At 43.3% G+C, this 25,339-nt stretch overlaps 1 protein-coding gene across 4 annotated transcripts in view; it reads right to left on the bottom strand.

Annotated features, from left to right (window-relative positions):
* The window catches only part of LOC140719833 (zinc finger MYM-type protein 4-like), a 223,882-nt gene that overhangs the window by 144,614 nt on the left and 53,929 nt on the right, over positions 1 to 25,339 (bottom strand). For all 4 annotated transcript variants that reach the window (XM_073034758.1, XM_073034759.1, XM_073034760.1 and 1 more), the window contains one exon: positions 3,319 to 3,385. In XM_073034758.1, the coding sequence (XP_072890859.1) occupies positions 3,319 to 3,385 (67 nt within the window). The remainder of the gene's footprint in view (positions 1 to 3,318; positions 3,386 to 25,339) is intronic.

The following is a 25,339-nucleotide window of genomic DNA, read 5'->3' as shown; positions in this document are numbered from 1 at the left end:
AGGCAGAACAATGGTTGAAACATGTGCTGTTGAAGGTCAAATTGTAGAAGGAAATGAAAATATTTATAAAGCCACAGGGCATGCTTTTGACTACATATAAAGCTGATGATTTTCAGGATGACATACACCCTGAAGACAGAGAGTCTAACCTGCCATGCCACAGGTTCTTTTGCTAGCAGAGCACCCCATGCACTTGATACCTCCTTGGCTCACATTAGAATGGAGGCTGATTTGGCCAAGTTACGCACAAAGGCAACACATATTGAGGTATAAGCAGTCAGAAGACAAAGGGGAACAGAGGGAAGAACAGCTTTGGATAGAAAAGGAGCAGATACAAAGAAAGAATGGAGAAGCCATAGGAAGAAATTGTAACCAAATTGGCCAAAACGGAAGTACTGTGGGTGCTAAACTTGCTCCAGCAGGACAGCTCTATGCCATGAGTTCCTATGTTGACATGGCACAGAGAAAATCCAGCATATTCAATGTGGATACATCTGTTCCTCAAATGTCCATGAGCCACATGTTGGGACCACAAGGGGTACTTCAGGGTATTCATTCTCAGTCTGCACCAAGGAGCCACCCTGAACCTATGCCTTATCCAAGAGCACCAGGTGATTCTAAGAACATTAATTTACAGTATGGTGACACTCATGTCTCAGATGAGAGAAGTCTGAATAGTGTACTGGAGGTTATAAAGACATGATGGGAAATAGCAAGCTTAGTGACACAACTACAATACATTGCATCTCTGTCTAAAAGAGGTTCAAATCTTCAATGGCAATCCATTGCAGTATCATTCATTTATGAGGACTTTGAAGAATATAACTGAAGACAAGACTGACAATTAAGGCAACTGTCTCTATTTTCTTGAACAGTTCATTGCAGGTAACCCTACAGAGCTTGTCAAAAGTTGCCAACAAGCCAGCCTGGAGCAAGGATATCTAAAGGCCAAAATTTTACTGCAGGAACATTCTGGTGACAAGCAGAAAATTGCTGCGGCCTACATGGAAAAGGCTCTTTCTTGGCCAATTATTAAATCAGAAGACTTAGAAGCTCTTCAAGACATTGGCCTCTTTTTCTTAGAGGCCAATGTCACTGAAGTGCAGGACCTGCGTAAGCTGGCCATGCATATTAATATGATGAATGCCATAAAGAAATTGCCCCACAAACTTCGGGAAAACTCAACCATAAGGCTACTCACAACTGTAGGTTACTTCCACTGATATTGTTGACTTTACTGAATAACAAATAAAGACTGCTACACACCAAGTGTTTGGGAATATATGGGATATAACACCACCAGCTGTAAGCAAAGGTGTGAACAAAACTAAGCCACAAGTTCATTCTAAGGCCAAAGGAAGCAGCTTCTGTGGAAAATAAAGGTAACACTAAGCCCGGAACTGGAAAAAAAAATGGTACAGATTCAAAACAAGCCATGTAAGAATCAAAACACATAACAAGTAACACCCTGGTACCTAATGGCCTTACGGAAGCTGGTGATCATGATTGTAACCTTCCTATAATTCCAGTTCAAGTAAAGTCTAAGAAGGTTACTTATGCTTTCCTAGATCAAGTAGTACATCAGTGTTCTGCACAGTGAGCTTCATGAACAAGCTCAACCTGATGGGAAAAGGAACATACATTCTCTAAAGCACCATGAGAAAAGAAAAGGTTGTGAGTAGCTACATAGTTTCAGAATTGGAAGTAGGTGGCTTAGATAGATTAAACTATGGTGAACTGCCTATCATCTATATGCAGGAAAGTATGCTCCTCATTAAAAGGATCTTCACAAAAGGTCTCACCTGAAGCATATAACTTTACCGGGAATTGAGCCTGAAATTGAACTGCTAATAAGGGCTAATGTGCCTAAGGTAATGAATCCATTTCATGTGATTTGCAGTGTTAATGATGGACCCTATGCAATCAGAACAATGTTGGGTTGGACTGTTAATGGGCCAGGGAAAGGAGAGTTTGGTGGTGGAAGAGACTATGGTTGGTTGGAGCTGACAACTAACAGGATTTCAGCTTTGAACCTGGAATAGTTTTGGCAGCAGCTATTCAAGACAGGTTTCCCTGAATGTAGTATGTAGTCAAGAACAAGAGTGTAAGTAAAGCTGTCATAGCAGCCATGCTGGAGCAGACTCAGACTGGATCGGTAAAGGAACTAATGTACAGCCAATTTAAGTGCCAAGCCAGATTAAAAAGAGTAAGGCGTTGAGTTTGAAGGCAGAGTTCAAATTGATATTCAGCTCACATCTGTGTGTCAGCCAAGATCTCCCACCTGAGACCATCCCATCTGCTTCGGTTCGACCCGTCTCCCTGTTGCCACCAGGTGGGTGGTGCAGGCATCTTGGATCCACAATGCCAGGTTGAGGAGCAGTTGCTGGCCATCGGGCTCCTGGACTGGCTTCACTCACCTCAACACTGAACGGATTGTGCAGCTGTGGCTTGCAGCATAGGGCTCCTGGACTGACTTAATGTGCTTCAGCGCTGAACTGGTTCCACAGCTTTGGACTTAAATGCGGGGACTCTGCGGTTCATGTTCTGCGTATTATTTGCTTACTTATTTTCTTGTCTGCACAATTTGTACTTTTTTCACACATTGGGATGTTTGTCAGTTTTTCTGGGGGGTTTTTGTGGATTGTATTGTTTCTTTTCATGGCTGCCTATGAGAAGATGAATCTCAAGGTTGTATACGGTATACATACTCTCTTAATAAATTTACTTCAAACTTCAATAACATTGTGGGAAAGGTTATTGTCATGATAACGCATGACTAAGCACTCCAGACCCTTTCTGTAGTCCCAATCATCTCTCTTTGAGGTACACCCACTACAGTGGTGATACCATCTGCAAACTTGAAGGTGGAGTTAGAGCAGAACCTGGCCACGAAGTCATGAGTGTACAGGGAGTAGAGTAGGGATCTGAGAATGCAAAAGCACATCAGTGTTTAGAATAATTGTAGCAGAGAGTTTGTTGGCTATCATTTCTGTCTGCAGTCTGTTGGACAGGAAGACAATAATCCAGTTGCAGAGGAAGGTGTTGACTCCCAGAGTCCAGAGTTTGGTGCTGAGTTCAGAAGATTCATCAGTACTTAATAAAATCTTACATGGGAAATTTATTTCCACACAGGTTGATTAGGAACAAAAATTAACTTTTTCTAAATATTTAAAAGGTATTAAACTAATATGAAAAGAAAATATTTTGAACTGTAAAAGCTACTTTGTGTAGAGCAAAATATTAATAAATTTAGTCTTTCAAAAGATTAATGAAATATTGTTTATTAATAAGAAAAATATTCAAAACTGAAGCACTTACTAGCGTCTCCATCTTCTTCCCAAGTGCCAGGAGAACGACAAGCTGAATTACTGAGAAACTCTTCATCCTACATAGGAAGAAATGGAGAGGGAGAAAAAAGTAGGTCATCATTCAATAAAACAGCACTGTTCCATGACTTGTCTCCAGAAAGTTAAACGACCACAAAACTCACTTTATTTGACACTCTTGTTAACAAATTCTTTTTCAATTAAAAATTCTGCATACAATGTACTTTTCCCATCTTTATCCTTCCACATCTCTACAGCTCAAAACATGGCTATTTTCTAATTTTTATTATTATGATGAAAGTTGATCAACTTGAAAAGTTAACTATTTCTCTCTCCAGATGTCACCTGACTTGAATCTTCACAATACTTCTCAACAATACTGAGTACACTATTTAAACAATCACAGTCTAGGTTCAAAAAAATGTGAACCTTTGGGGTAATGCCTTCTACAAAATTTATTTGGAGTGGGTGTTCCAATCAATGAGTGGAGATTGAAGGTGTGAGTTGTAGAGGTGCCCTACCCTATAAAAGAGATACACAAAATCAGCTGATAGAGCCTGCTCTTCTCAAGAAAAATCTGTTAATGTGCACCACGCCACAATCAAAACAACTACCGTAGATTCCGGACTACAGAGCGCACCTGATTATTAGCCGCAGGCTCTAATTTTAGAAATAAAATCAATTTTTTAATTGTAAAGGCCGCACCGGATTTTAGGCCGCACCGCTACTTTTAAATATACATACGTATCGGTAACACAAATTACGTTGCATATACTTTTTTACTGAACAGCACGAACAACATTCCAATATCTCCTAGCGACTGGTAAAAATATATATATTGCAGCCTACCAGGAAAAGTTATTGATCGACTTTAACTTAAAAGCAGCGTTTTCGATCGGGTCTAATCGGGTCTGACGCTTGCGCAATGCGATCGGGTCTAATCGGGTCTGACGCTTGCGCATTGCGATCGGGTCTAATCGGGTCTGACGCTTGCGCAATGCGCTCGGGTCTAATCGGGTCTGACGCTTGCGCATTGCGATCGGGTCTAATCGGGTCTGACGCTTGCGCAATGCGCTCGGGTCTAATCGGGTCTGACGCTTGCGCATTGCGATCGGGTCTAATCGGGTCTGACACGCTTGCGCAATGCGATCGGGTCTAATCGGGTCTGACGCGCTTGCGCAATGCGCTCGGGTCTAATCGGGTCTGACGCTTGCGCATTGCGATCGGGTCTAATCGGGTCTGACGCTTGCGCAATGCGCTCGGGTCTAATCGGGTCTGACGCTTGCGCATTGCGATCGGGTCTAATCGGGTCTGACGCTTGCGCAATGCGCTCGGGTCTAATCGGGTCTGACGCTTGCGCATTGCGATCGGGTCTAATCGGGTCTGACGCTTGCGCAATGCGCTCGGGTCTAATCGGGTCTGACGCTTGCGCATTGCGATCGGGTCTAATCGGGTCTGACGCGCTCGGGTCTTGCTTCGAGTATTTTCCATGTTGATGAGGGTGAGTACAAATGACTGATTTACAATAATTTAATTGTGAAAGTGCGCTTGATTTATCGTACAATTTCATTGGACCTCTGTGAACTACTCATCAATTTTATTGGTCTACTGTTACGAGGCAAAATGTTTACGAGGCGGCATGAAAAAAAACCATGTATTAGCCGCTCTGGATTATAGGCCGCAGAGTTCAAAGCTGTTCAAAATGTGGGAAAAAAGTAGCGGCTTATAATCCGGAATCTACGGTATCACATCCTATCACCACAATTTTTCGTTTACCAATGAGTCAATTCATTTATCTCCTTCTGCTTGTCGGATGATTGCATTTCTTACATTAATGGCTAAAAGATATATTTTGTTGAATTGGAAAGAGATTAATCCTCCTACCACCTTTCATTGGTTTTCTCAAAATATGTTATGTTTAAATTTGGAAAAAATTAGAAGTGTCATATATGATCCTTCTATTAAATTTGAAAAGACTTGGAGGCCATTTATTCATTTTTTCCCATGATGTAATTTGACCGTTTTCCAATTCTATTTCTTTCTGTTTCTGATTATATACATGTAGAGAGGATCAGAGTTGATGACACTGATGATTCTTTGTCTTTTCTTAGATATTATAAACAGCCCATGTTTCTTTTCTTTTTTCTTTTTTTTAGTTAGTGGTTAGTTTGTTAGATTAGTTCTTTTTTTGGGGGTAAATTTTTTTTCTTCTTTTTCTGCTTTTTTCATATTGTTATATCTGTTTCTTTTGTCTTGTTCATATATTCGTATCATGCATAATTTTGGGAGACTTAATTTTATTGTACTTATTGTTTATGTATCCTTCTATGTTCATTTTAACTTTGTAATCCCAATAATTATGTATTAATTTTTGTTATCTCAAGATGTTGATATTAATAAAAAGATTGAAAAAGAACAAAACAACTATCACCTCTTTCACCTCAGGTGGCTGAAGGAATTCGGTACGAGTCCCCAAGTCCTCAGAACTTTCTACAGGGGCACCATCGAGAGCATCCTGACTAGTTGTGTCACCACCTGGTACAGGAACTGTACTACCCTCAATCACAGGACACAGCAGAGAGTGATGTGGACAGCCCAATGAATCTGTGGATGTGAACTTTCCTCTATTCAGGACACTTACAGCAGCAGGTGCATAAAAAGGGGCTCTAGCCACCTCAATCACAAACTGTTTCAGCTGTTTCCCTCCAGCAAACAGCACCGCAGCATGAAGTCCATGACCAACGGGCTCCGGGAAAACTTCTTTCATCAGGCCATTGGATTTATCAATACATATTGATCTAATTGCATATCTGACTATACGTTTTATCTGACTGTACATACAAGTATACAGAACAATTACATACAGAATCTCGTGTTTGGGCAATATCGTCCCACATTTCCCCTCTTTATTGCTTGTATATTGTGATGGGGAAGCAACATGAAAGATTTTTGTTCCCTTATTGTGAGATGGATGTAAGAAATAAAATAAATTCTAAATTCTGTCAGAGAACCTTAGAAGAAGAATTGTAGAGATGCATGAAGCTGGGAAAAAACCACAGAAGTATTTCTAAACACCTGAGTGTTCATCAGTCCACAGTAAGAGAAACTGTCTATGAATGGAGGAAATTCAGCACTGTTGCATCCTGCAAAGATCACACGTTCAGCGCATGTGCAATGCTGAAGGAGGTGAAAAAGAACCCAAGGGCAAAAGATCTTCAGAAATATCTACAACTTGCTAAAGTCCCCGTTCATGTGTCCACTATGAGAAAAAACACTGAACAAGAACGGTGTTCATGGAAGGATACCAGAGGAAACCACTGTTCTCCAAAATAAAATGCTGCACATCTCAAATTTGTAAAAAAAAAGCATCTGGATGTTCCACAAACACTTTTGGGACAATGTTATGTGGACAGATGAGACCAAAGTTGAACTCTTTGTCCGAAATGCACAACGCTATGTTTGGAGGAAAAAGGGCACTGAACATCAACACCAAAACGTCACCCTAACTGTGAAGCATGGTGGAAGGAGCATCGTGGTTTGGGGTTGCTTTGCTTTGGGGTTCACATATTTTTTCCAGCCTGGACTGTGAACGATTAAACGATGTGTTCAATAAATCATGAAAATTACATGAAAATCAGACCAGATTTTATGTGTGATTAGTGTAGAAAAGCAGGTAATTGCAAAGGGTTCACAAACTCTTTTCTTGCGACTATACCTTTGAAATAGTTTCCTGCCATATATTCAAGTATTCTTCTATGATTCTTGGTTACAAGTTTATTAAATCAAAAAGTCTCTCCAAACATGGATTGCACTTCCAACAACATATGTGCATTGCACAATATGAAAATAAATAAAACAATCTACTGGATCCAGAGAAATAAAAGTAAAAGGCATATAGTTCAGATATTCTATTTTTAAACTACAAAATTAACAAGGGAAGACATGTCAAATTCTTGTTTCTGTCTGTGCAATTGGATTATGGAAACCGAGCTGCTAAAATGGATAATGCGAGATACAAAAACAATAGATCTAAATATTTCTATTAGCTTCTATACATTTATGAATTGGATCAGGTTGTGCAAAAAAAAGAAAATGTATAAAGCAGGCTACAGTTCTTTCATAATTCACAGCAAATTATTACATGTTGAAATAATGACAGAAGTGGAATAGATGTTCAGAATATCTCAAATCAGCCTGCTCAATCCTCATTTTTATGCCCTCACTATGTTCTTTCACAGCTTGTAAGTAATCCAGATGTGAAAAGACAATTCAATAATATCCTCCAAGGAAGTCAGATAGCTATTATAGAAAGAGAAAATGTTCACACGTCAGAACTGGAAGAGGTACAAAAAGTTCGCATTCAGTGGAAGATGGGGCTGGAACATGTAGAACAAAGGGAATATCTCTGATCAGGTGAGCAGGTATAAACATATTAACACATACAAAATACTGGAGGAACTCACAAGATCAGACAGCATCTATGGAAAGGGATAAAGAGTCAACGTTTTAACTGAGAGGAGACCCAAGTTTTTTTGCCTGTGTAATGTGCTGTAATTGACGAGACTGGAGGATATGACCAGCAGAATAGTCAATACAGGTTTCCCCCACTATCCGAAGGTAGAGCGTTCCTATGAAACGGTTCATAAGCCAGAATGGCGTAAAGCGAAGAAGCAATTTGTGAGTGTTCCCAGACCCAAAAAATAACCTACAAAATCATACCAAATAACACATAAAACCTACACAGCCTATATAAAGTAGAAATACTTCCCTGCAATTATTGCAGTACTGTCAAGCGTAGCGAAAATCTCACACAAGCACTCTTAGCGGAAGCACTCTAGTAACTTTGAAGCTATGAAACTGCCATCCCCTCAAAAACCTTTCAAACCACCCATGACTACCTTTAAATTCCACTTTTGCAAAAATGTATTTAAGCTATGGCAGCTAGAATGCAGTTCCGGGGGAGGAGCTTGGCTGCTCGGGGTGCACGCTGCCTTTTTTCATAAAAGCGAAAACACTCTTCAGGTAGCGAAAACAGGTAACTAATGTAGGTCTTTCATAAAAGCGAGGTATCGTAAAGCAAACGTTCGGAAAACTGGGGCCACCTGTATAAATAAGAACTGAGCCAAAACAGTGACAAATGGCAAACATTATTACATATTTAAATTTATCAAGGTGAGGGATGTCAGTACAGGCAGTCTCCAGGTTACGTACGAGTTCCGTTCCAGAGTCCGTCTTTAAGTCGGATTTGTACGTAAGTCAGAACAAGTACATCTGGTATTATTTAGTGTCAGTCAAACGTTTGTCTTAGTATATATTTTACCTTTCTATGCATATAAAACACTTAAGAAACGTATGTATTCCAATAATTAAACCACTGCATTGCTTAAGAATAACTGTAGCTTTCATCGGGGCAGGGCCTTTCACATGCTCCATTATTCTCACTTTATCCATTATCCTTTAAAGTTGTTCTGATCGTTGATCGACTGTAGCCTAACGCTTTTCCAATGACCAATGGTGTTTCTCTTTCCAAATGCTTTATTATTTCCACTTTATTTTTAATCGCGATCGCTTCCCGTCAATGGAACAGAAACATTGCGGGCTGCGGGTCCCAACCTGTGCCGAGGTCTGCTGGGTCCTAAGGACCACAGCACTAAATTCCCCGGGTCCTAAACTGCACTGACACAGGTTAAATGGGATAAGTGGGGGCTGTGCTGGGTTTGGGTATTTGATCCTCCACAATATTCTGCGTGGGAATTTAAACTGGAGGTGGCAGTGTTTTTTTTACGAGGTCGAGTTGCGAGCTTGACATCAACCTGGCACGGATGATACGGGAGTCACTGGATCGACATCAACCTGGCACGGGAGCAGTCTGTCACTAAATCGAACTCGGAAACCTCTGTTCTCTAGCCCGGTGCCAATCTGACTGCGCCACCAGCTGACTGGAACGTGGGGGGGGGGTGGGGGGCGGGGTCAGGGTGAATCTTACAAAGAAAAATTTAAGCCAAATACAAAGTTAAACACTCAACACAGTGTCAACGGTAATGACTTAAAATGGCGGATGGCATTCTCCTTCCTCGGTTCATAAGTATGAGCTGTCCGTAAGTCAGATGTTCATAACTCGGGGACTACCTGTACTGAGGAATGAAACAGTGTGGCTATATGGAGCAGAATTAGGCCATTTGGCCCATCAAGTCTGCTCTGCCATTCAATCATAGCTGCTCCTTTTTTCCCCCTCTTCAACCCCATTCATCTGTCTTCTCCCCATAATCTTTGATGCTGTGACCAATCAAGAACCAATCCATCTCTGCCTTAAATACACCCAACAATCTGGCCTCCACAGCTGCCTGTGGTAACAAATTACACAAATTCACCATCTTCCGGCTAAAGAAATTTCTCTGCATCTGTTTTAAATGGGATGACTCTCTCCCCTGAGGCTGTGCCCTCTTGTCCTAGAAACATCCTTTCCATATCTACTCTGTCTAGGCCTTTAAACATTCCAAAGATTTCAATGTGATTCCCCCTTATCCTTCTAAATTCCAGCGAGTACAAACCCAGAGCTATCAAACATTCCTCATACGATAACCCTTTCATTCCCACATTCATCCTTGTGATCCTCCTCTGAATCCTCTTCAATGCCAGCACATCTTTTCTTAGATGAGGAGCCCAAAACTGTTCACAATCCTCAAGGTGATGTCTCAACAGTGCCTTATAAAACCTCAACATCACATCCTTGCTGTTGAACTCTAGACCTCTTGAAACAAATGTTAATATTGTATTTGCCTTCCTCACCACTGACCCTACCAGCAAGTTAATCTTTAGGGTGTTCTGCACAAGAACTCCCAGTCCCTCTGCATCTCAGGCTTTTGGATTTTCTCCCCATTTAGAAAATAGTCTGCACATTTATTTCTACTACCAAAGTGCATGACCATGCATTTCCAGCACTATTTCATTTGCCACTCTCTTGCCCATTCTCCTAACCTAAGTCTCTCTGCATCCTGTTTCCTCAAAATTCCCTGCCCCTCCACCAACCTTCATATTATTTGCAAACTTGGCAACAAAGGCATCTATTCCATCATCTAAATCATTGATATACAGCATAAAAAGAACAAACAAAATGCTGGAGGAACCCAGGAGGCCAGCCAGCATTTATAGCGAGGAGTACAGTCAATGTTTCGGACCGAAACACTTGAGCAGGACTGGAGAAAAAAAGGTGAGTAGATTTAAAAAGTGGGGGGGAGGGGAGAAAGAAACACAAGGTGATATGTGAAACCGGGAGAGGGAAGGGTGAAGTAAAGAGCTGTGAAGTTAATTGGTGAAAGAGATACAGAGCTGGAGAATGGGGAATCTAACAGGAGAGGACAGAAGGCCGTAGAAGGGAGAGGAGCACCAGAGGGAGGTGATGGGCAGGCAAAGAAGGGAAAATGGGATGGGGAAAGGTGAGGGGGGTGTGCATTACCAGAAGTTCAAGAAAACATTGCGCTTAGTAAAATAGAGGGCTATAGGTAAGCCTAGTAATTTCTAAGGTAGGGACATGTTCAGCACAACTTTGTGGGCCGAATGGCCTGTATCATGCTGTAGGTTTTCCATGTATCTATAAATAGTGTATAATCATGTTGGCGGCTACCTAGACGGAATACTGTCACGCAGGTGAGAAACTGCTAGAAAATTCAGTAGTCTAATGAACAAGGAGGCAATTAAAAAAGAGAGAGCACTCTAACTTGGTTTTGATAACACTTTTAATTGTGACCTTCAGAGAGAGAGTACGGCGCCAGCTGAGACACGAGCTGGGAAGTCACCATGGTAGCAGCTCAGAGCGGTTGAGCTAACAGACGAGGCTTTTGGTCTGATAACGGCAGAGGAGACACAACACGGGAAAGTTGCGGAAGCTACCCGAGAAACCACTGGTGGAGTTTAAGACCACCACGAGGGTGGAGGCCACGGACCGATTAATTTCGACCCGTGGTTACCAGTGTGGGTAACAGCTTGCCTGTGGGGGTCTGCTGGTGGTGAACCTGTGCCGTGGGTTAGCAGACCGTTCCCTAGAAGGGGCTCTGTCCATCTGTGTCTGTGTGGGGTTCACACGAAGTGACTCTAAAGACTTCGGAAGCAAGAACAACTAAAGCTGCCAATTAACTCACTCTCTCTCCATCAATTCAACTCGACTCAACACAAAGTGAACTGAACTGCTTAAACTTACCTGTCACCGTAAGACTGATATCTACCTCCGGGACTATTATCTTTGTATCCACACACATTTACGGAGATAGACAGATAGATAGATAAAATAGTTTATAACCTGTATCATATTATCCAGTTTTAAAGATATTAATTCGTAGTAGTAATAAATATACTGTTAATTTATAGTAAACCAGACTCCAGGTGTGTTCCATTTCTGCTGGTCCTTTTTCAACTTGTCATGGGATTCGTGACAAAATTGGGGCCTGCGTTCGGGATCTGAACAAATTTGATTGGAGCCAATTTTCGAAATTGTGGGGGCTTGTTTTGATTGGGGAAATCCCTTGTAATTAATCTGTGTGTGGAAAACAGCAGAAATGAAGGCTATTAAATTTATAGAGAACCCTACTCCTGTTTTTGAGGAGAGCCAGAAAGGAGGTTCTATGTGACATTGCTAAAAAATGGAAACTTTCCGGAATACGGAGGAGTAGGTCAAAAGCAGGAATTTGGAGGAAAATAGCTGAATATTGTGTTGGGAAAAAGTTATTTGAGGAGGAGTCGCGACAGGAGTTTCCGATAGGTGACGAGGAGACCCTGTTACAACTAGAACAATTAAGAATGGAGAGACTTAAGTTCGAGGCTGCAGAAGCAGAGAAACAGAGGGAATTTGAGAGGGAGATGCGGCGTCAAGAGGGTCAAGTATCAGGCCATGGTGGCGAGAGGGGTGTACCAATTAATGTCAGTCAGGAAATTAAGTTGGTACCTCTGTTTGCTGAAGGAGACATTGATAGGTACTTCCTACATTTTGAGAAAGTGGCTCAGAACAGTAAGTGGCCAAGGGAGAACTGGGCAGTATTGCTGCAAAGTGTGTTAAAAGGGAAGGCGCAACAAGCATATTCTGCCTTGTCTGTGATTGAGTCGACTAATTATGATGCTGTGAAGGAGGCGGTGCTTAAGGTCTATGAAATGGTGCCAAAAGCCTACCGACAGAAGCTTAGGGGTTTGAGGAAGTCTGGGAACCAGACATATATAGAGTTTGCCTGTGAAAAGGAGAGGTACTTTGATCGGTGGTATGCCTCAAAAGAGATAGATGAGGACTACCACAAAGTGAGACAGCTGATGCTGATCAACGAATTTAAAGAGTGTGTCCCAAGTGAGATACGGACATACTTAGAAGAGTAAGTGGTTGAGACTGTTTCCGCGGCCGCTAGGTTAGCGGATGAGTTTGCCCTGACTCACAAGATTAAGTTTTTCCCGAGCAAGGGTTATCAGAAGAGTTACCGGGATAATCAGCCGAGTAACACAGGAAACAAGGCAGGAGCTAGCGACAGAGGTAAAGAGGAGGGGAAACCGACCAAAGATAAGTTTTCCAGTTTTACCTGTTACTACTGCAGGAAGCCTGGCCATGTGGCGTCTAACTGTCTTATTCGGAAGAAAGAAATGGGAAAGGAGAAGGGGAAAACCCCCGACGCGTATGCACCGGCGGCTGAGACCACACGAAGGAAGGTGGGGTCTGGCCAAGTTCAGGAATGGATTGAGTGATTTATTAACAAGGGTTTGTGTCTGTGAAGGAGGGGTCACCCTTAGTTCAAGTGAGAATTTGGCACAATACTGGAGCCTTTCAGTCACTGATATTAAGAGATGTCTTAGAATTTGGTGACAAGACGAAAACGGACCAAGTGAGTATCCTGGAAGGTATTGGCAGGGGAATAGAGGTCGTGCCTTTGCACAAAATAATTTTGAAATGTGACTTAGTGTCTGGAACAGTTGAGATAGGGATACAACCTAAATTACCGATAGCTAACGTGGACATCTTGTTGGGAAATGACCTGGCAGGAAAAGATGTATACCCAGGGTTACAGCTAACAAGTCGGCCTGCTGTTAGTGAGACAAGTGCAGACAGTGAACTTTATGCCGCATGCGCAGTCACAAGAAGCATGACAATGAAGGCTGCAGAAGTGAAGCGATCTGGACGGGAGGGGTCAGGTGCCCGCAATAGCAAAGACAGGGGTACGGATCCTACTGACTTATCTGAAGCTTTTCTACCATCCATGTTCAACCAGGACTCAGGTAGTGAGGCGGCTAAGAGGGGTTTGTCATTGTCCAGGAGGAAGCTTATGGAACAGCAGGATAGGGATCCTGAGATTACAGTTTTAAAAGAGACAGCTCTTTCTGAGGATGAAATTCAGAGGGAGTCAATGGGTTACTATCTGAAGGACGGGGTACTAATGAGGAAGTGGAGACCATCGACAGTACCTGACGATGAGGATTGGGCCGTGGTGCACCAAGTGGTGGTTCCGAAGGGTTACCATACAGAAATTTTAAATATGGCTCATACAATGCCTTTAGGGGGGCATCCTGGAGTTAGAAAGACAGGGCACAAGATTATGAAAGAATTTCATTGGCCAGGTATAAGAAAGGATGTGGCAGTTTTTTGTAAAACCTGTCACACATGTCAAGTGGTAGGGAAACCAAATCAAGACTATCCCAAAAGCGCCACTTCGCCCCATACCAGCTTTTGGCGAACCTTTCTCCAGGGTAATTGTGGATTGTGTTGGCCCACTGCCAAAGACTGCAGGTGACCACCCATACTTGTTAACCATTATGTGCGCTGCCTCTAGGTTCCCAGAAGCAATACCCCTCAGGAACCTAAAGACTAAAACAATGGTGAAGGCACTTACTAAATTCTTCACATTAGTGGGTCTGCCCAAGGAGATACAATTGGATCAGGGCAGTAATTTTATATCGGGTGTATTTCAACAGATAGTTACGGAACTGGGAGCGAAACAAATTTTGTCCACAGCATAACATCCCCAATCCCAGAGAGATTTCACTCTACCCTCAAAACCATGATTAAAACGTGCTGTATGGAAAACAAAAATATTGGGTTGAGTGTATACCTTTACTCCTATTTGCAATAAGAGATTCGATCCAGGAATCGTTGGGGTTCAGTCCGTTTGAGCTCGTGTTCGGTCATAGGCCTCGAGGACCCTTGACCTTAATGAGAGAGCAATGGTCTCAGAAGGAAGTGCGAATTAGGGTATTGGATTATGTCTTAGAGTTTTGAGACAGGCTGAGCAGGGCTTGTGACCTTGCGAAACAAAATCTCCACGACTCCCAGGCTGATATGAAGCACTGGTATGACAGATAGGCGAGGGAGCGAAGCTATGAGGTCGGAGATAAAGTTTTGGTTTTATTTCCCTTGGAGAATAACCCTCTCCAAGCTCAATTTAGAGGACCTTACAAAATAATGAGGAAAATTGATGAGCTGAACTATGTTATCAGGACACCTGGTAGAAGGAAGGCCACTCAATTAGTGCATGTGAACCTAATCAAACCTTATTTTGACTCTAAATCTGTATCAGCTGGGGTCACGACCAAACAAGACCCAGCTGCAAAGACTAGCCCAGAGATAACAGGGGTGTGTAATGAGCAGTGTCTGGTTTCAGTTCGACTCAAGAATGCTAGTGTTTTAGAGAACATAGTCAGTAAAATTAACCACCTGGAACCAAAGCAACAACAGATAAAGGAGCTCACACAAAATGCTGGTGGAACACAGCTGGCCAGGCAGCGTCTATAGGGAGAAGCGCTGTTGACGTTTCGGGCCGAGACCCTTCGTCAGGATGGCCCGAAACGTCGACAGCGCTTCGCCCTATAGATGCTGCCTGGCCTGCTGTGTTCCACCAGCATTTTGTGCGTGTTGTTGTTTGGATTTCCAGCATCTGCAGATTTCCTCGTGTTTGCTAGATAAAGGAGCTAATTGGCAATTATTCCGATCTATTCCCAGATACACTGAGGCAGTGTAGTATAGCTACGCATGATCTCATTGTGGAGCAGGCTGATCCAGTGAACCAGCACCCCTACAGTATGTATTTAGAACGTAGTAAAGTAGTGGAACAGGAAATCGAATATATGTTGGCCAATGGTATTATCAAGCCATCCACCTCTGCGTGGGCTTCCCAGTGCGTAATAGTTCCCAAGCCCGATGGGACAATGAGATTTTGCACAGATTATAGAAAAGTCAACACAATAACCGAAACAGATGCTTACCCTATTCCCAGAATAGATGACTGCATCGATAGGGTGGGGAAGGCTAAGTACCTAACAAAAATTGACCTGCTAAAGGGGTACTGGTGCGTTCCCTTATCTGATAGGGCTCGAGAGATATTGGCATTCGTCATGCCCTCAGGGTTGTACGAGTATAATGTGATGCCTTTCGAGATGAAAAATGCCCCTTGGACATTCCAACGTATGATAAACTCTGTGATTCAAGGCTTGAAGAATACTGGGGCATATATTGACGATTTAGTAGTATGGAACAACAAGTGGGAGGAACACATGGTAGCAGTACAGAAATAATTTGACCGGCTCTCTAAAGCTAATCTGACAGTGAACCTTTCCAAGAGTGAGTTTGGTCATGCCAGGGTCACATATCTTGGTTACGTGGTGAGCCAGGGTCAACTGGCTCCTCTGAAAGGGAAAGTTCAGGCTATCGCTGATGTACTCATTCCAATGGGTAAGAGAGCCTTGAGAAGGTTTTTAGGTATGGTGGGGTATTATCGAAAATCTTGCAAGAACTTTGCGGATATTGTCCTTCCACTGAAAACTGTTGAGAAAGAGTGAACGATTTGTGTGGGAAGAGCGTTGCCAAAAGGCGTTCGAACAGTTAAAGGGTATCTTGTATCACCATCCAGTGCTAAAGGCACCGGACTTCACTAAGCCGTTCTCCCTAGCGACGGACGCTAGCGATGAAGCTGCAGGGGCGGTGCTATTACAGAGGGGAGATGATGGTTTTGAACATCCGATGGCATACTTTTCCAAAAAGTTTAATGTGCACCAGAAAAATTACTCAACAATAGAAAAAGAATTGCTGTCCCTCATTTTTGCATTACAACATTTCGAGGTTTACGTCAGTGCCGCACAAAAGCCGTTAGTGGTGTACATTGACCACAACCCTTTGGTGTTTTTAGATAAGATTAAAGATCGAAATCGGCGTTTATTAAACTGGAGCCTGTGTTTACAGCAGCTTGATATCGAGATAAGACACTAAAGGGGTACGGACAATGTCACTGCGGATTGTTAGAAAAAATGCTGATGAACTGTGTAAATGCTAAATATACACTTTGTGAAGTAGAATGTAGTGCTTGGTGTGTAGAATCTGTGAGTGAGCAAAATTTTGCTCAAAGATCAAAATTTTCCCAACGGGGCAGGTGTCACGCAGGTGAGAAACTGCTAAAAAATTCAGCAGTCTAATGAACAAGGAGGCAATTAAAAGAGAGAGTACGGCGCCAGCTGAGACACGAGCTGGGAAGTCACCATGGTAACAGCTCAGAGCAGTTGAGCTAACAGACAGCTGGAATTTCCAATGGATTATAAAAAGTTGAGGCTTTTGGTCTGATAACAGCAGAAGGGACACAACACGGGAAAGTTGCGGAAGCTATCCGAGAAACTACTGGTGGAGTTTAAGACCACCACAAGGGTGGAGGCCACGGACCGATTAATTTCGACCCGTGGTTACCAGTGTGGGTAAGAGCTTGCCTGTGGGGGTCTGCTGGTGGTGAACCTGTGCCGTGGGTTAGCAGACCGTTCCCTAGAAGGGGCTCTGTCCATCGGTGTCTGTGTGGGGTTCACACGAAGTGACTCTAAAGACTTCGGAAGCAAGAACAACTAAAGCTGCCAACGTAAACATCAACTCAATTAACTCTCTCTCTCTATCAATTCAACTCGACACAACACAAAGTGAACTGAACTGCTTAAACTTACCTGACACTGTAAGACTGATATCTACCTCCGGGACTATTATCTTTGTATCCACACACACACACACACACATTTACAGAGATATATATATAAAATAGTTTATAACCTGTATCGTATTATCTGGTTTTAATGATATTAATTCATAGTAGTAAAAAATATATTCTTAATTTATAGTAAACCAGACTCCAGGTGTGTTCCATTTCTGCTGGTCCTTTTCAACTTGTCACGGGATTCGTGACAAAACAAAATGTTGTTCTTCCAACCTGAGTGAGTGCAACAGTAGAGGAGGCAATGATTTGACATATCGGAATGGGAATGGGAAGAGGAATTAAAATCAGTGGCCACTCAGAGATCCTGCTTCTTCTGGCAGATGAAGCACAGGTGCTTGGCGAAGCAGGCTCCCACTGATATACAGGAGGCCACAGCGGGAGCACTGGACACAGTATATGACCCCAGCAGACTCACAGGTGAAGTGTCCCCTCACTTGAAAGAACTGTTTTGGGCCCTGAATGGTAGTGAGGGAGGAAGTATAGCACTTGTTCCGCTTGCAAAGGTAAGTGCCAGGAGGAAGATCAGCGGGGAGGGACAAATGAACGAGAGAGTTGCTTAAGTGAGCACGATCCCTGCATTAAGCAGATAGTGGGGGTTTTCCAGTCCTGCTGAACGGTCTCAGCCCAAAAAGTCAACTGCACTCTTTTTCATTGATGCTGCCTGGCCTGCTGAGTTCCTCCAGCATTTTATGTGTGTTAACTGGATTTCAGCAACTGCAGATTTTTTCGTTTGTGAATAAATCTAAAACATATTCATCTAATCAGGTATTAATACATTCTGAAGCAACACTGACACAAAATGTTAACTCGTTTCTCTTTTAGTAGACGCTGCTTGACTGGCTGAGTTTTTCTGAGCATTTCTCAGTTTGATTCAAACCAAGCAAATGTTAAAACACGCCAATTACACATGATGAAAGCATCGCCTTTTTATAACTATGATAAACTCTTTCAGACAATATTCCACATTTGAACCAAGGGATCTAATTTTTCTCTCTTTCATAAATAGTTCTAGAAATTGAATCAGACACTAAATATAGAAAATTGTATAATTGGGCTCACCAATAACAGAAAGTAGGTAACTTACTGTTTTTCAATATGTCTACAGACTAGACTGATAGCAGTTCATAAAAAAAAACAACTATTGGAATGCTAGAAATCCTTTATGTTTTGTATCAGCATCAACCTGGGTCAAATGGTCTTCATTTGGCCCAGACAGCTTATACAGCTCCCAGATCTCATTCTACCTATTGTCCTGTAATACATTCCCACTCACAACTCCCCACCATTACCCTACCACCTAGCACTCACTGCAATTTACTTACCAACCATCTTTACAATGTGGAATGAAATGACAGCATTCAAGGAAATCTGGAGAGAATGTACAAAGTCCATACAGACACAAACGGACTTCAGGATCACACCCAGATGACAAAAATTGTAAGGCAGCAATGCCAACTATCTCAAAGAAATACAACCGTCAAGAGCAACAGGTACAAAATGCTGGAGGTACTCAGCAGGCCAGGCAGCATAGATGGAAATGAACAGTCAACTTTTCGGGCCAAGATTTTTTTTGTGTATTAGTAGTATCTGACCTTCACATCAAGATTCACGCTCAGAGCTTTTAGGTAATGATCCATCTATAAATGTTTGCAGAGTACCTCAATAGTTCAAAAGTGAAATCTCCATTTCAGAAGAACAAAATGGACAATTCATAATTGAGAACTGATCCTTGGATTATGCTAAACTGAAATGATTATACAGGGAACGACACACACAATAAAAAAAAATGCTGGAGAAACTCAGCAGGTCAGATAGCATCTAAAATGTCCTCCCTCCTCAAAGAATGGGGTTTCCCTTCCACTGCCATTGATGCTGCCCTCACCAGGTCCAATTTTGTCCCTTGCTGTTCTTTTGCTCTTAACATACCTGTAGAAGCCTTCAGAATCTCCTTCATCTTGTCTTCTTCCCTTTCTAGCCCTCCTGATTTCTCTCGTGTTCTTTTGCATTTCTTATGCTCTTCAAGTACCTCATTTGTTCCCACCTGCCTATACTTGCTATGTACCTCCTTTTTTAAAAAAAAACAGGACTTCAATATCTCTTGAAAACCAAAGATTCCTAAACCAGTTATCTTTTACCCTTTATTTTGACAGGCACATACAAGCTTTGCACTCTCAAAATTTCACTTCTGAAGGCTTCCCACTTAACAAGTAAACCTTTGCCACAGAAAAAAAAGCATGTCCCAATCCACACCTGCCAGATCCTTCTGATACCTTCAAAATTGGCCTTTCTCCAACTTGGAATTTCAATCTGTAGACCAGAGCTATCTTTTTCCATATTTACTTTGAAGTTAATGGCATTATGATCTCTAGATGCAAAGTATTCCCTTGCACAAATTTGTCACCTGCCATGTCTCATTCCTTAATAGATGAAGCCTGTTGTTGGGCCTTTTGTGTACTGATTAAGGAAGCTTTCCTGAATACATTTGACAAATTCTATCCCATCTGGTTCTTTTATAGGGTGGCAGTCAATATGTGGAAAGTTCAAAATCACCTGCTATCACCACCTTATGTGGCTTGCAACAGTCAGCAATCTCTCTACAAAATTGTTGCTCTAAATCCTGCAGACTGTTGGGAGGTCTATAATATAGCCACATTGACATGGTCATACCTTTATCATTCCTCAATTCTACTAATAAAACCTCACTAGACAAGTCCTAAGCACTACCATGATGTATTCCCTGACTAGTAACACCACCCTTCCCCCTTTAATCCGTCCTGTTCTGTCATGTCTAAAACAATAGAACCCCAGAATATTGAGCTGTTAGTCCTGCCCCTCCTGCATTCAGATCTTACTAATGGCTACAATATCATAGTTCCAGGTGATGATCCACGCCCTAAGCTCATCTGCCTTTCCCACAATATATGCAGGTCCGGACATTAGTCACACTATGCTCAACCTTCTTATTCCTGACTTAGTGAATAGGTTGTAGAGACAGATATTGTTAAGACCTCCGACAATTTGCTCTGGCACTCTGCTTCCTATCCTCCTGCACTCTAGTTTAAACCCCACCGCGCAGCACTAGCAAACCTTCCCACGAGGATAGTAATCCCCCTCCAGTTCAAGTGCCAAAAAGTCTCTTCTGTACACATCCCACCTTCTCTAGAAGCGACCCAATGATCCAAAAATCTGACGCTCTCCCTCCTACACCAACTCCTTAGCTACGTGTTAATCTTCCCATCACTGGCCTCATTAGCACATAGCATGGTTAGCAATCCTGAGATCACAAACCTGAAGGTCCTGCCCTTTAACTTAGCATCTAACTCCTTGCACCCACTCAGAATCAGGATTAATATCAGTGCCATTTGTTGATTTTGTGGAAACAGTACAATGCAATACAGAGAAAAAATTAAATTGCAGCTTATATATGCATACACATACATATACACACACATACAATATATTAAACAGTCAAATAAGTACTGCAAAAATAGAAATAAAAAGTAGTGAGGCAGTGTTCATGGGATCAACGTCCACTCAGAAATCAGATGGCAAAGTGGAAGAAACTGTACCTGAATCATCAAGTGTGTACCTGCGTGCTTCTGTACTTCCTTCGTGATGGTAGCAATGAGAACCAGGCATGACATGGGTGATAGGGGTCTCAATGATAGATACTGCCTTTTTGGGGTATCATTCCTTGAAGGTGTCCTGGATACCATGGAGGCTAGTGCTCACAATGCTAACCAAGTTTCAACTCTCTGCAGCTTACTTCGATCCTGTGCAGTAGAATCCTCCCCACTCCCCCAGTACGTACCAGATGGTGGTGCTGCCAGTTAGAATACTATCTACAGTACATCTGTAGAAATTTGATTGTTTTTGGGACATAGTAAATCTTCTCAAACTTTGCAGAATCTCATCACTCTTCCTGCCTCTGTCATTGGTACTTTTATCCAATGCCATTCTGGCACCCCTCTTACCTCTTCTCTTCTCCTAATCTTCCTACCCCCTCCATCTGGTACCCCTCCTCTTTCCTTTTCTCCCATGATCCACTCTCTTCTCAGATTCCTCCTGCTTCAGCCTTTTCTATTCATCACCTCCCAGCTTCTTAGTTCCCTTTCCCACCCACCTAAGAATTTCCAACTATCTCAAAGAAATATAACTATCAAGATTTTGTTTTGTATTAGTTAATATCAGAACTTTGAATTAAGATACAAGCTCAGAGCGGCAAGGTAATGATCCACCTGTAAAAGTTTCCAGAGTATCTCAAAGGGTCAAAAGGGAAATCTCTATTTCAGAAGCTAAAGATGGCTATTAATTACATTAAAGAATTACAAACCCTTAAAAAAATCAGCCTAAAAATTGAGACCTGACAGAAATTGTACACACAGTGGCTAGTATGTGGGATACAAATTACAACAGGAAAAGGCATGCAAAAAGGACAATGTTATGATAATCATGGGGGATTTTAATATGCAGGCAGATTTGGAATATCAAATTGGTGCTGGATCTGAAGATGGAATTTGTAGGATGCCTTCAAGAAGGCTTTTTAGATCGGCTTTTTGGTTGAGTCCACTAAGGGATCAGCTATTCTGTAATGTAATGAACATGATTTGATGAGGGAGCTTAAGGTAAGTTGTACAGTTTGATCAAGAGGCAATGATCAAACTATGATTTAAAAAATCCATCCTGCAGTTTAAGAGGGAGAAGATAAAGTCAGATGTATCAGTATTACAATGGAGTAAAGGGAACTACAGAGGCATGAGGAGCTGGCCAAAATTGATCGGAAGGACACACTAGCAGGGATGATGGCAGAACAGCAGTGGCTGAATTTGCTGTGAGCAATTTGAACAGCACAGGACAGCGAGACACCAAAAAAGTACTCTAGTGTGAAAATGAGGGATTGTAGCGGGGTGCTACACGCAGCGCTGAAATTACGACACGGAGTCGATAAACTGCAACCACGGAATAAGTTTATTTCAAAAACACAGTCTTGCTTTAAAGCCTGTCTCCCCCCACTCGATACTTCGAGAGGCACGTAACTGAAACTCCTTGAGGCTATGTATCTTTGTCTCTGGCTCTGGCTAATTGTCAGCCGGTTCGAGTGTGCTAGTAATTGGGTCGCCACATAACCCCCCCCCAGAACCGGCGGTACACCCCCCAATGTCCACAGTCTGGGCCGGGCCCTGTTTGGGAGGTCGGCCTCTGCGCCGTGGTGCCGGAAACTCGACCGGTTGCGCCAAGTCCACGTGGGCCGGTTTGAGTCGGTCCACTGTGAAAACCTCCTCTCTCCCCCCAACGTCCAGCACGAACGTGGACCCGTCGTTTCTGATCACCGTAAACGGCCCCTCGTAGGGCCGTTGCAGCGGTGGCCGATGCCCGCCCCGGCGTACAAACACAAACTTACAGTTCTGCAGATCTTTGGGTACGCAGGTCGGGTGCTGCCCATGCTGCGAAGTGGGCATGGGGGCCAGGGCACCGAGTCTCTCGCGTAGTCTGCCCAGGACTGCTGCGGGTTCTTCCTCTCGCCCCCTTGGGGCTGGTATGAACTCCCCGGGAACGACCAGGGGCGCGCCGTACACCAACTCGGCCGACGAAGCGTGCAGATCGTCTTTGGGCGCCATGCGGACGCCGAGCAGGACCCAGGGAAGCTCGTCCGCCCAGTTAGCTCCTCGCAGGCGCGCCATGAGAGCCGACTTCAGGTGGCGGTGGAAACGCTCCACCAGTCCGTTCGACTGTGGGTGGTAGGCAGTGGTGTGGTGCAGCTGAGTCCCCAACAGGTTGGCCATCGCTGACCAGAGGCTGGAGGTGAACTGGGCGCCTCTGTCGGAGGTAATGTGGGCCGGGACACCAAAGCGGGACACCCAGGTGGCGATCAGCGCCCGGGCGCAAGATTCGGAGGTGGTGTCGGTGAGCGGGACCGCCTCTGGCCATCTTGTGAACCTGTCCACGATAGTCAGGAGGTGCCGCGCCCCGCGTGACACTGGCAGGGGGCCCACGATATCCACATGAATGTGGTCGAAACGCCGGTGGGTGGGGTGGAACTGCTGCGGCGGGGCCTTGGTGTGTCGCTGCACCTTGGCCATCTGGCAGTGCAGGCACGTTCTGGCCCAGTCACGGACCTGCTTGCGGAGTCTGTGCCAAACGAACCTGCTGGAGACCATCCGGACGGTAGTGCGGATGGAGGGGTGGGCCAAGTTATGAATGGAGTCGAACACACGTCGTCGCCAAGGTGCCGGGACGACGGGATGGGGCTGGCCGGTGGCGACGTCACAGAGTAGGGTCCTCTCAGATTATTTGCCGAACATGGAATTGGGCTTCTGCTTGCTGAAACCATAGGTGAGGTCGTAGCGTCCAGAAGCTTGGCAGCTTCAAGGAAACCGCGTTAACAAACGCAGCGTCTGCCATCTCCAGTCCAAAAAAACGGTTGGACCGTCAGGGTCACCAATGTAGCGGGGTGCTACGCGCAGCGCTGAAATTACGACACGGAGTCGATAAACTGCAACCACGGAATAAGTTTATTTCAAAAACACAGTCTTGCTTTAAAGCCTGTCTCCCCCCACTCGATACTTCGAGAGGCACGTAACTGAAACTCCTTGAGGCTATGTATCTTTGCCTCTGGCTCTGGCTAATTGTCAGCCGGTTCGAGTGTGCTAGTAATTGGGTCGCCACAGGATCATGGCTGACAAGGGAAGCCAAAGATAACATAGAAGTAAAAAAGGGCATATAATATAGCAAAAATTAGTGGGAAGTTAGAGGATTTGAAAACTTTTCAAAACCAACAGTAGGTGACTAAAAGGATGATGAGAAAAGATTAAATATGATAGTAAGCTAGCCATAATAAGAGGATACTGAAAAGCTTTTCCAGATATGCAAAAAGAGGGAAGAGTAGGTACCTGACCACTGGAAAATGGCACTGGAGAGTTAGTAATGGGGGACAAAGAAATGGCAGATGACAGTGGATTCTAGTTAATAGGGACGCATTGGGAATAGTATATTCTGGCCCAATTAAGTGGTTGCCATAATTGGTCAGTTTCATGGAAATAGTTAGAAAGAACAAGAACTGAAGTACAGAACAAATTAGAACTGCCAATACTACTACTGCAACATATAACAACACTATTAGATCCTGGAAAAGCTACTCGAACAAACCCGACACCGCTCAGAGACTAAGCACGGGGGTTAATCCATTCAATCTAAAAAAAGGCTCCAAAGCAAAGAATATTTTTGATCCTTTTACGATAACAAAATAAACAGTCTTAATGTATTAGACGTACTTACGCTTTCTTTAATGTAATTAAGCGTAAGCTAACTAAACGATTTTAAATGTAATTAAGTGATTTTAAGCAGTCAACAAAAATGTTATCACCCCAGCTCACTCCCTAACTAGACTGAACTTCAAAAGCATGATTATGTAACTAACTCTCCGCTTCTTCCACGGCCCCACCCACGTAACCAACTACCACAATAAACATAATAAACACGCAACAGAAAATACAATGCAGCCTGAAAATAGGTACATGGCTCCAAAGTTCCTTATAGTCAGTGGCGGAGGAATTCATCCAGTGTTTTCTTTGATTGACTGGGTTGTCCAGGAAAAGCTAGAACCTCTGGTGAAGCGGCTTGTCATGTACAATCTGGGGCAGTTCACTCATCTTTGCTCCCAACTGGACCCGAAGTGACTCCAAGTAGCAGCAGCTACACTCCAGTACATTGCTTCAACAGGCAGGCTAAACCAGATGAGGGCAGCCAGCAGACTTCATTATCTGGTGGGATAGAGACATGCCTGTCCTAGCATGAGAAGATTGGGCGATGAGATCCAGTTAGATCCAACAATCAGGAAAGCAAGTCTGCAACATTCCAAGGAGAGCGAAGGGAATGATGAGACATAGAAGTCACTACAACCAAGGAAGACCCCAGTTGTGACAACTACTCATAACTGAACCTGGTCTTCAGAGGTTGAGAGACTGGACTACCCCAGTGCAACAGCTTTTCCTCTTTAAAAACTCTCCTGCACGGGTTTCCTGTCATCAG

The sequence above is a fragment of the Hemitrygon akajei genome, chromosome 32 (assembly GCF_048418815.1).
Source record: "Hemitrygon akajei chromosome 32, sHemAka1.3, whole genome shotgun sequence".
NCBI classification, from domain to species: domain Eukaryota; kingdom Metazoa; phylum Chordata; class Chondrichthyes; order Myliobatiformes; family Dasyatidae; genus Hemitrygon; species Hemitrygon akajei.
The sequence above is the reverse complement of the archived record's forward strand: the minus strand, read 5'-3'. Positions and strand labels throughout refer to the sequence as shown.